Below are 12155 nucleotides of genomic sequence, written 5' to 3'. Positions count from 1 at the left end.
CTAAAATGGCAGCAGAAATTAAAAAATATTTGCACCCTAAACTCAGTTAAGTTAAAGTCTTACAAATGCTAGCTATTTTCAGCACTTAGAAATAGCAAACAAACAAGGTTAAGCATAAAAGCATAAAAATATCACTAGTGAGATTACATAAGGGCAGCCAATCTTTGTTCAAAGAAATACTTTCAAGCTAGTTAAATGTACAGATTGAAATTACATCTTTTCCTCTGTAAGATATATTAATTTTCCAGTGCAGACATGACTTTAGATATCTATTTTTGAATAACATGTAAAGAACTTCATGCCAGTAATGATTTATTGCCAAACATTCTTTCCCTTGAGCAATTCAAGGATTGCATAACACAATAACTCTGTTATTTCTTTACACCCACTTTTGTTCTACATTGTCATGTTTCCTTAACATCTTTTGAATGAAAGTCCCATCATGCAAACTAAAGATTACGAACCGCCTTTGCCTAAATAAAGCATATCTGGATGGAGACAGGAAAAACTATCATTGAATCTGAAGACAATATACTGGCTTTAGCATTTTTGTGTTCTATAATCAAATTAAGAGCAAAGCTATTCCAAGGTATTACTTAAGAAGAACTAGTATATATTAATCATAGTTTGCAAATTCAAATAACAAGTGCTAATAGAAGACTTCGATGTTTGTTCATTGAATTGAAAAGGAGCTGCAAACAGAATTAAAAGGCTTATTCATATTTTTATTATATAGAATGTTACTGTTATCTGCAATCTTAGAAATAAATCTAAAAGGAAATAGACTTTGAAAAGAAACATCATTATCGACCATAAGTAGAACTTCATTCATTCAATTTTATACAATTTAGACAAATTGGAAATAAAATTACCTGGCTTTGTCGAAGTATTTCCCAGTATAAGCCATACCGCAGGCAGCACCCAATCCTTGGCCAAGGGATCCAGTAGCCACATCAGTGAAAGCTTGTTTCTAGAAAAACAAGTAGGCAACAATCCAACAAACAGAACCAAAATTTACGAATATTAAGACTCTAATCCTTTGACATGAATACCCAAAGAATATTTATAGTTCTAGATCTGCCAACATTAACAGAATATATTTATTAATAAATATAACAAAAATAAGTCAGTTGCACTGGTCATATTACTATATTGTCACAAATTAAGATTGTACCAAGAATAAGAATTAGAGGAAGGGAATATTTTATTTTCATTAGGTATTCCTGGGACAACGTAGTAATGATTTTGTCAAGCAACTTTTTTCCCCCTTTTACATCAGTTGGGGTGAGGGTTAGGAGTAACCAGAGGAGTTAAGACTGATGAAAATAGCAGTGTTGGAATAGCAATACAAGCTTTAACTCTTTTCTGTATGTATTGCAGCTTTGCATGCATGCTCAAGAGGGACAGAGGCTGTACTGCAATTTCGCAGTGCTGTTTTGCAGATGATGCTGGGTAAAGCATAACAAAGTTCAGGCACATCTCCTTGTGTTTGTTCTTCTATATGGACACAGGAATCCTCAACTTATAACCATTCATTTAGTGACTTTTCAAAGATATGATAGCACTGAACAAATAGGAGTTACAGCCGGTCCATGGAGGTCCAACTGTCCCAGCAGCCCTTTGGTCTTGTGATTGTGATATGAGTGTTAGGCATTTTGTTTGCACTAAGGATCGGTTGCAGTGCACTGTGATCATGTGATCATCATTTGCAACCATCTTTGCCAGCTTCCCCAGAAAGTCAAAGGGGAAGCTAGTAGGGAAGGTTGCAAATCACTGAGATAAGTCTCCTCCATCTGCACACCCGCTGCACTCCCACCACACTGGCCACTCACATATCCTTCCTGACCCTCACAATACCTCATTCACAACTCTTTGCACCCTCTCTAGTCTTGCCACATCTCCCCCACACCACCATTTACTTGCCCACAAGCCTGGTACTTTCAACTTCCTTCCAGCTTCCCTGCTGACTTTGGTTGCAGCAAGCTGGCAAGAAGTTGCCTCACCTAATGACTATGGGATTCAATTGTCAACCGCAACTGGGACTATAGTGATTACCATTGCTAAGTGATGTGGTTTCATTTTACGTCTGCATCACTTAGCAATAGAAATTCCTGTCCCAATTGCCATTGTAAATCGAGGATTATTTGCATCCCAAAGATCAAATCAGATTTTTGAATCCAAGATACACAATCACAATATATGGAGGGAATAAAAACATCAGGAATCATGCAATAGGATATCCATACCTGGACTGCAAAACAATGCAGTGGTAAAAATGTAATAGAGATTGACAATGGCTAAATTTGGCATTGTAGCAATTCAATAATTTGCCTATTGACATTACTATGAAAATGATGCAAATGATGTTATTTGTTTCATGATGTCATCAATTATGTAACTTGCCACTAAATACTTTAACATATTTTTGTATATAACAAGCACTTCCTCTCCTTAATTAATCAATTAAAACAAGGTTTTGCAGTAGAATTTTTTACTTGCTTTAAATTCATTGAAAATTCCTTAATTTTCTTTATTTGTTCAATCCACTTTTGCATTTGTGAGTTAGTTTTTATTGGCTAATATCACCACATGTTTCATCGAAGATTCTGTAAGAGTCACTGAAATTTCAGATTAAAAGGTGACTATGTTTTCTAAAACACTTACGGGGACAGGATGTCCTTCTAAAATGGAATCAATTTTTCTTAGTTTCAACAATTCTGGTTCCTGAAGGAAGCCTGCTTCAGCCCAAGCAGCATACAAGATTGGTGCTGCATGACCCTACAAGAAAAAAACAAAAGTCTATGATTTACAAAACATCTTAGGAAGAACACAGAACCATTAAACAACATTAATGATTAGAATAATCTGCAAAACAATATACAAAAAAACCCTACCCCTACCTAGAGTTAATGAGCAATAAAAGAAATTAACAGTAGTTACAAACTGCAAAGATGGCCGACTCTGAAGAAGCTAAGGAGAAGACAACAGTTATAACAATTATTTATTTTATTTACATTCAGAATCCCAAATAACTCTTAATATAAAATCCACGAAATTTTCCAATTTGCTTATCCATTTCTCTCCAACAGGATTAAGACTATTCCTATTTTTTTCAGCCACAGTGAATTGCCAAAGAAATATAAAGATCACTCAGTTTACCCCATCTGTCTGAACTGAATTAAATGATGGCTAATTTTTTCTGGATTTAAATCAATGTCCTAACAGATCAATAACAATTGCTGTCAAAAATCCAGAAGTCAGTACAGAATTATTTTTCACATTTTTATACCATTATATAACAATTCTGCAGTGGAATTTATTCTCCCCCACTAATGTTAAGAAATTGAATATTCATTCTAAATTTGTTCATTTAGAAAAATGGGGAAATACTGCCTAAAAAGTTCTAGCTCTTACCTTGGAGAGAATAAATCGGTCATTGCTGGGATGCCTGGGGTCCTTTGGTTTATATCTCATAGTGTGAAAAAACAGCACAGACATAATTTCGGCAGCACTGCAACATGATGTGGGGTGACTGGAAGTCAAAATACATGATATTTTACAACAGCAATTTCTTGTCAAGTAACATTCCATAACTGGAACACCAGCATGCCCATTTTCTAATCTTCTACTGGAAAATATGTCACATCATGTCTGTAAAGGTGCTATCTTAAGTAAATGCAGATTCTTGTCTTATTTTAGCTAAAATGAATATTTAATTATTACCCTTACTAACAAGAGAGACAGTATGACCATTCTTTTTTTAGTACCATCAAAATCAGCAATTGCTGTGTTAATAAAGTCTACCTAATAAATAGTTGAACCTTCTTTAGTTAAACAGGGTTGTTATGATAGGAAAATAGGAGGAGGAAGGAGTATATTTTCTGAGTTTTTTATAAAGTAATAAAGACAGGATAAAAATCAAATCAAATCAAATAATAAATCAATCCTGTTTTCTGTAGTTTTTTTAACTGGGGTAATCCTCTTCTCTTACCAAGAACATAACAATCCCTAACTACTGGTATATATACAATATATGTGTGTGTATCTGTGTATGTATTATTTAATTTTTAATTTTCAAGCTTCTTTCCAAGAAAAACATGCAGAAAGAAGCTTGCAAAAAATACTTCCAGTAAGAATATGTTCTCTCACTTTTTACACACTATTGATCTTCATTTTAAACAATATTACCATTTGCATATTTATTGCTCTACTTTTATAGTTTTAGGTGAACCCCACAAATGTCTCCAGTCGTTGTATGAATTGGCCAACAGTAATGCCTTTCCTTATCATTTTTCACTTGGAATACCTCAATTCAATTTACACAGGGCAGCCCCTGAAGGTATTTTGGAAACTGCAGCTGACACAAAAATGCAGCGGCCCACATGCTGACTGGGAAGAAACAGAATAAATACAGTGGAACACCAATTTTGCCGAAGCTGCATTAGTTGTCAGTTGGCTTCTATGTTCACGAACTAGATATTTTTTTTAGTATGAAGCCTTTTATGGCTTGGATTCTCATTACCTTCAGAACTGTCTGCGCCAGGTAAAATCTACCTCTCCAAAAATTTTGGCTGGAAAGATATGCTGCAGGTTGCAGATTTATTTGTTTCCCATATAATAAGCCAATACATTTCTGTAATGATTCAGTGTAACTGCAGATAAGCTGGTGAACTTAACTATTACTCTGTACTACCTTGGTAAAATACTCTATTTATAGAATAACTATATTATATATTTTTATTTGTTTTACTTGTTAGCATTTTAACATTACAAAAATTTAATTCATCTTAAATAATATAATGATATTAATATAACTCTGTAAAATAGGTTTTATCAATCAATTATATATTACATCTTAAGACTAATCCACTTATGAGCATCACACATGCTACTAATTTTTGAAACACATGCAAACACTTTTAAAACACATGAAGTAAATAAAGATTAGTGTCCATCTCTTGGTAAGTATTTGCACAATAGAAATTCAATTTAAGACAGAAATCATCACAAATTAGTACGTGTATTTATACATGGCAGTTAATAAATAATCCTAACATGCTTGCTTAATGCCCATTTCTTAGATCTTATAAATGTTATACTTAACCATCTCTCTAAAGAACTGCTGCTTTGGGGAAAAGATTTTAAGAAACCTATTGGTGAACAAGTAGAAGGAAAGAAACACAGATTAAAACAGTTTACAGAAAAAAAATCAGTGATAGACACTACCCAAGGCCAGAATCAACTCTTAAAAAATAATATATTTATTCAGGCACAGGCTTTTGTATAGTAGAGCTCATTTTTACACTGTTGTAATTAATATAGCTCTGATCATTTATATTTAGATCAATATATATTTAATTTACATTGGTAGAAGATCTATAATATTGTTAACACTTTAAATGACAGCACCATAAAACTGAATTAATAAAAATTAATTAATTAATTAATAAAAATAAACTAATTAACACTCATTAGGAAATAAATGTTTGCATCTACAGTTCTAATCACTAAAAATGCAAGTCTCATTAAGTGCAATGGACTGAAATATCAGTTTAGAATTTGACTGCAGGAAAACTGATATTACAAAAGGAAAAAAAGACTTGCAATTTTTATTATTTTGCACAAAGTTTTCCAAATTAATTGAAGTATTTAAAATGTATGCCTCAGAATGAATGGATTTTATTTCATACTCCACCTATCATTGGAATTTAGTTTATAAAGTGTGATCTAAGCATTTAAATGTAATAAATCACAAGTTCTTATGAAAACTGATCTATGTATGTTCAATTTATATGTCTAACATAAATGTTAAAAAGATAAGTTTTTTTCCCAAATTATCTTATAAAAAATTTCCTTTAAAATACTCCATCAATTAATTCTTTTTACTCTCTGAAGCAACAAGTCATTCAAGGATCAAATTCTATTAGCTCTAGGACACTCAAACTGTTTGCATTAACACAAAAGCACTTTCAACACACCCAAATCAAACAGAGCTGCATACTAAAATTCCTGTTTAACACGCACAGTTGACTAAGCAAAAATCCACCAGAGGCAGGAGAAATTATGCCAAGACAAAAATAGCCAAAGGAAATAAAAAATAACCAGAAAGTATATAGCAGGTTAGCCAGAACTTTTATAAGAGTTTGTATTTACTATACAAGTATGCATCATGAACTTGGATTAAAGATGCACACCTACAATAAGCAACAAGTGGGCATCATTTCACTGACAAAGGAAGTAACAATTGAGACTGCCTATGATGCCACACCAATAAGGCTCTGCTAATGCCTTATCCATGGCTTTTTTTCCAGTTAAAGTAGTAGCCACACAGAATTTCCTGAAACTCCTATATCTGTGTAGCTAGGGAGTTTTTAACTTTTTTTCCAAAGCCTTCTCTCTTCTGTCCAGCTATATCACACAAAAACTACAAGCCTGTTGTTAGCCCATTAACAATTGTGGAAGTCTAGCTGTAGAAAATAAAATGGATACTATTTTGATACAGCTATTGCAACAACACATCAACAGTATGAAGTACAGTACAACTTCCTCCAAAAGAGCACTATAATTCTGCTTCACCATGAGATAAGCAATTTCCTATTTCTTCATTTTTCCACTGTAACTGACCTTACTTCTCATGTTAAGTAATACCTTTACCTAAGTAAAACAAATGGGCCAGTATCCAACACTGTATTTTATACAGCATGCATATTTGTGACAGAAAGAATGAAGAGGTAATAATCCATCTCTTTGCAGCTATTTCTTTATCAAATGCAAAGTGATTAAAACTTAAATTGCTTATTTATTCTTATTTGTAAAATATACTTCCCACTTTTCCACATGAAAAATAATCACACAACAAAATACAAAAACTTTAAAGCAAGGTAAGATTTTCATTTTAAAACAGTTAATATTTATACAGAACTTGCTAACCATTGCTAGGAGTCACCAGGAGTTTATGAAAATACTTAAGACATTGTAACAGAATCCTCAAAGTGTCAAGCTGTTTGTTTCAACTTATACCTAATCAAGGTAAAGGGTTTGGGGTTTTTTTGAGCTTCTTTCTCATGCTTTCTACTTTTCCAGGAGATGCCTTTTTTTTGGTAAAAGTTCTGCATCCCCGACATTCTATCACACAAGCAAACACAAACAAAATAATTAATAAATGAGATGTTTTATCTGCAACTCTGGTTTATACCTAACTTTCTCATCTGCTCTCACAGTTGAAATTGACAGTATAAGGTTCTCAAACAACATTTCTTCATTGCAGGTATTATGAAACATAAGCAACACTTAAAAGCCTGTTTCAACACTATATTTCAAAATATAAATTTACCCCACAGGCAGCCTTGAAACTTTTGTGCAATCCAAATTCTCCTAAATTATCATCTTATTTTGTTCACTTGCTTTTAAGGCAGAAATAGTGACATATGTAAAAACTAAACACTGTAACTTGGCCATGCTGCAAAGTGATTAATTTCTTGGGAGAAATAACCCACTAAAAAAACCCAACAACAGACAGGATTGTCAAGAGTACAATCCAGAGATATTCATTTTAAGGCCAAAGGCACAGCTGATCCGAAGGAGTAGGGTTTTTTTGCATTAATATTTAATCATTTCTGGGTTAACTCCAGAAGTTCCACCGTGGCAGATGAATTCAAGAGACGGCAACACTTCTTTCATACATCAACACTTAGCAATCAAGATGTAAGGGGGAAGGGGAGTTGTGAGACAGTTGTGCATAATGGCACTTTTGTCAGAGACAAAACCTTAGTGTTACTGGTTTCAGAAGTTGGATTTGTTTGATGTGCTAAGAATGAGAATGGTAGGAAGGAAGGAAGGAAGGAAGGAAGGAAGGAAGGAAGGAAAAAAGTCACTCTGCTCTGAACATCTGTTTGACAGCAGGATGACGGCACGGGATATTTCGCTAGGCAGAGTGGTATCCCGGCCAGGACCTGGAGGATGATCGAAAAGTAAAATAGGCTTTCTTCACCGCCACCTTTTCTCCCGCCCGCCTCTTCCTGTAATTTGAACGATGCTCTCGACTCTTCACCTTCTTGTGCAAGAGCTGGGCAAAGCCTCCTCTCCACAGCACGTGGGAAGAGAGGGAGAGATGGACACGGGAATGCAACCGACGTCTGCAGGGTTTCCCCGCTGTGCCAGATTCTCCTCTCCCCCCCCCCCTACTTCCCAGCATCTGCGATGCCAGGCCCCCTTGAAGGGACGTCGTGCGCCTGGCCCCACTCCTGCGCTCTGCAGCCTTGCCTCTCCCTCCCAAGCCCCCTTTGGCTCACCCAGAGCCGGCCGCCGAGGTGGCCTTGATGGAGTTGATGCGAAGGCGATTAGCCGTGTCCTTCAGGGCCAGCAGCGTCTGCTGATCGGGTTTATGGTAATCCTCCATGGAGAAACAGGAACGCGGCGGGCAGCGAGCTCGGCTTACAGACGGCAGCTGGAGAGGGAGGCTCCGCGACTGGCGAAGGGAAGGCGGAGCAGCTCAGCCAAGTCCTGGCAAAAGGCGGCGGGAGGGGCCAAAGAGCGCGGCTGGGCTCTGGGATGGGCGGGGCCTGCCTGGCGGGAAAGCAGGCCGTGGAGCGAGGCCTCGCTTCCGAAGGGTGGCTGGGTGGGTGGCGCGAGGTCTCGTGGCCAGGGCTTCAATGCCGACGGCGCGAGCGCGGAGGGACTCGCTCCCCGTGCGCCCTGCAGAGATTTCCCCAGCCTGGTGGGCACTTGCGCCCATAAACTGCTGCCAGAGAGAGAGAGAGACTAACCGCCTCTTTTCTGGCTGGCGTACTTCCCAAGCGCTTCTTGCTTTTTTTTTGGGGGGGGGGGGTAATTTTTAAACCCACTAGGACACAAGACGCTCACAAATGTTTTTATTTATTCAGTCAGCAGCAAGCAAGGACGACTTTGGGCACCAAATTCTGGCAATCCTGATTAGATGCCCAGGTGTTCTGATCAGTTTAAAACACGGTGCTTTCACTCTTGTTCCTGAAACAAACCCCAAGGAAGAGATTGGACAGCCTTTTGTCTGGAACGCTACAATTTCCTGCTTGAGGGGGTTGGACTAGAAGAGCTCCAAGGTCCCTTTTTTTAACTCTGGTATTCTGCAACGTCGCTTTCTCCATTCCCGCGCCCTTCTTTTAGTGTTATCGATGCAGCGCGCGTTTCTGCCTAGGTTTCATTGCTTACGGTGTTCTTAGCTTAGGCAGGCAGATGCGCGGGTGGTAGCTCTGCTCAGGGATACAGGTTGGCGCTTGCTCTGTTTTGCCTAGATTTAAATACATGTTTCAACGGGTAATTATGTAATCTGCCATTTCCTTGCGCAGCAGATGAAAGTTGCGCCTCTGACCCTTCGTACTGATTGCTCAGATTGTTGCCATTTTTTTTCTCGAAGAATCTTGGGAAGTGTAGTTCTCGGAAGTGGCTGGCTTGTGCAAGGACTGAGGTGCTGCTGCTTGATTCTTCGTTCACTTTATCTGACCACGCAAACGATCGTACTGATTAAAAAGCCTCCCGTGTTCAGCTTTAAGTAGGCACGTAAGAGCCTCATGCCATGCATTTTTCTTGCCCAATTTGATGCAGCAAGACTGAACCACCAGTTTAGGCAGCTCCTGAAACTGAGTGGGTGTAATATTTTAGATCTGTTTGAGATTTGATGACATACCCAAATACCCTTATTTATAGACTGGGGTTTTTTAAAAAAATATTGATTCAGCATTTTTTTCATACACAATTCAAGGTGCTGAATGCACCAACACTCCTATTTTCCCCACAACAACCCTGTGAGACTAGTTGCATTGAGAGAGTGATTGACTGGCCCAGTCACCCAGCTGATTTTTCATGCATAAGGCTAACTAGAACTCAGTAAGCCAGCACTTTAATCATTTTGTCCCCTAAAACCAAACAAAATAAACATAAAATGCTTGGGGTTTTATCAATTCTGTAGCTTGCTGGCTCTTAGAGAAAGCACAAATCTAGTGTTTTATCAAAGAACAGCTATAATGCCAAGTTGGTCACAGGCCTTTACAAATGCAAAAAAAGCTGTAGCCATTTTTGTGGTAGAGAGAAGAGGAATTTGCAAGTATTGTACGGTATGAATAACAGTTAAAGGAAAAGAATAGCCTCCACCCATGTTTGTTCAGACCCATTTTTGGAATGTAGTTTTTGACTTGCCCAATGAAATATGGTACAATGTCTTAAGCTAATAGTTGTATGTTCCTACTTCAAAGACTTAAGTATTTATTATAACTTTTGTGACACAAGGTTTAGTTTGGTAGACTTGTTAACGTCATGATCTGCTCCCCCTACCAATCCCACACTATAATTTTGAAATGATAGGCAATTAACAAGCTTAAAGTTTGGAATTAGGATGCTTTAAAAATGGAAATAAAAGAAATCCACCATGCTGTCTGGATTGGTCATTTCCTATTTTATATTAAAAATCTGATTTATGTTCCCATATAGAGAACAGAGAATTCTAGAGAGCTTTGTAATCATATTTACTGAAAAGAAAGCTTCTATTTTCACATTTCTACACATTTGCCTTTCCTAATTTTCTTTATTCTGTTTGTTCTGTAATGTTCTCTAAAACTTTGAATCAAACGTATATAAAGAATTGAGACCTCTGCATAGGTATCAATGGGTAAATTGTAGTAATTAATATTGACAAAATTCCTTATTTGTCCTCAAAATGAGCCCTCCCTCAGTTTCCATTAGTAGCAACCCCCCCCCCCCCATGATCACACTATCTAATGAAGTCTTTTAATTCTCTCAATTCTCTCAATATCTTTTTCTGCCAGCTCCAAATAGCTCATTTTTTACAGTTAAACTTTATCAGATGCAATGCACTATGTAATCATGGTGGAAAATACATACGTATGTATCGGAAGTTGCCTTTCCAAAATATCACTCAGCTGATAAAAGGAGTGGCCTTCCTACAGAGGCTGCTTCATGGGATTTTGGAAGCAATTTAGGAAAAGGATCCTTCTGAAAGATCACAAGAGTGGCAGCTGTTTCACAGAATGGTGCAAGGTAGCCTCTGCAGTAAGGCTATGTGTTGCATTGGCTGGGTGCTCCTATCAGCAGCTGCAGAAAAATAAAGGAAGTGGAACAATTTATACCTCCCACACATGTATGACTGGGGAGGAAGCCAAAGGCCTCGGGGACCTGGCAGGGTAGGAAATGGGGCCCAGGGGCTGCAGCAACTTTGCTTGCATTGGTGAGCTAGGTGAGTGGCTGAGATGAAGGAAAGGCAGGTGAATGATGCAATAGCAGCATCCCTTCGGTGAGTTGCAAGGGTGGGCAAACTGCTAAGTGCCAATTTTTTAATGATGTGACCGCTGTGTGTGTGTGCTGGAATAGTTGTTGGTATTCTGAATGGTTGCTGAATGTATGGTGGAGGATTACCTGGAAATCTAGGAGGTATAGGAAATTACAGAAGAAACGCATTTTAATTAAGTTTCTTAATTAAGGGCAGAAGAATGCAGTTGGATACAATCCATCATGAAATCACAATGGTTCACTCATTAGCATTTAATTGGCATTTCACTCACAAACCTTTATCCTTTGTCAGTGTTCCTTTTGTCATTTTAATACTGAAGGAAAATAACATCCCCACAGTTCAGCTCTTCTTAATTATGAGTAATTGTAGTGATGTGGATAATGACCTATCAATAAAACCTAGCATAGCTCAGCACATTTAAGCACTGTATAATGAAGTTAAATTATATTTTTGACTATCACATTTTACCAGATAGCCAAAATTAATACCCTTTTATGTCAAACGCCATAAAAGACACTGGAAACAATACCAAAAAAAAAAAAAAGGGGGGGGTGTTAAAGCAAAAATGCTTTGTTCAGCTTCCAGATTGTTCTGTTTATAAAGCCAATTGATGTATTTCAATATGCTGCCTGCCTAAGCTTTTTCTCACAAAGTTAAACTGTGACCAAGAAAGTTTCAGGACAGATTGAAACTTTTGTCTTTTTGAGTTTTTATTACAAAAATATATTTGAAAACATACAAAATTTCCACTGAAAATGTTCATTTTTAAACATTTATGCAATAACTTAATATTTGCCAACATAATATGATGGCACAAATTACATACCCATATACTGAACTGTTGATGCATTGTGATGACAATTTAAAAATTGCTTGA

At 37.1% G+C, this 12155-nt stretch overlaps 1 protein-coding gene across 1 annotated transcript in view; it reads right to left on the bottom strand.

Moving 5' to 3' along the window:
• TKT (transketolase) overlaps positions 1-8458 on the bottom strand; it is a 28048-nt gene extending 19590 nt beyond the window's left edge. The window contains exons 1-4 of the mRNA XM_070933647.1: positions 8292-8458; positions 3415-3532; positions 2665-2778; positions 873-970 (exon numbers count right to left, since the gene is read on the bottom strand). Coding sequence (XP_070789748.1) covers positions 873-970; positions 2665-2778; positions 3415-3532; positions 8292-8398 — 437 coding nt within the window. The 5' untranslated portion in view covers positions 8399-8458. The remainder of the gene's footprint in view (positions 1-872; positions 971-2664; positions 2779-3414; positions 3533-8291) is intronic.
• Positions 8459-12155: the final 3697 nt, after the last annotated feature.

This window comes from Pituophis catenifer, unplaced genomic scaffold (genome assembly GCF_029215685.1).
Source record: "Pituophis catenifer annectens isolate HBS135680 unplaced genomic scaffold, rPitCat1.0.hap2 SCAF_2, whole genome shotgun sequence".
NCBI lineage: Eukaryota > Metazoa > Chordata > Lepidosauria > Squamata > Colubridae > Pituophis > Pituophis catenifer.
The sequence above is the reverse complement of the archived record's forward strand: the minus strand, read 5'-3'. Positions and strand labels throughout refer to the sequence as shown.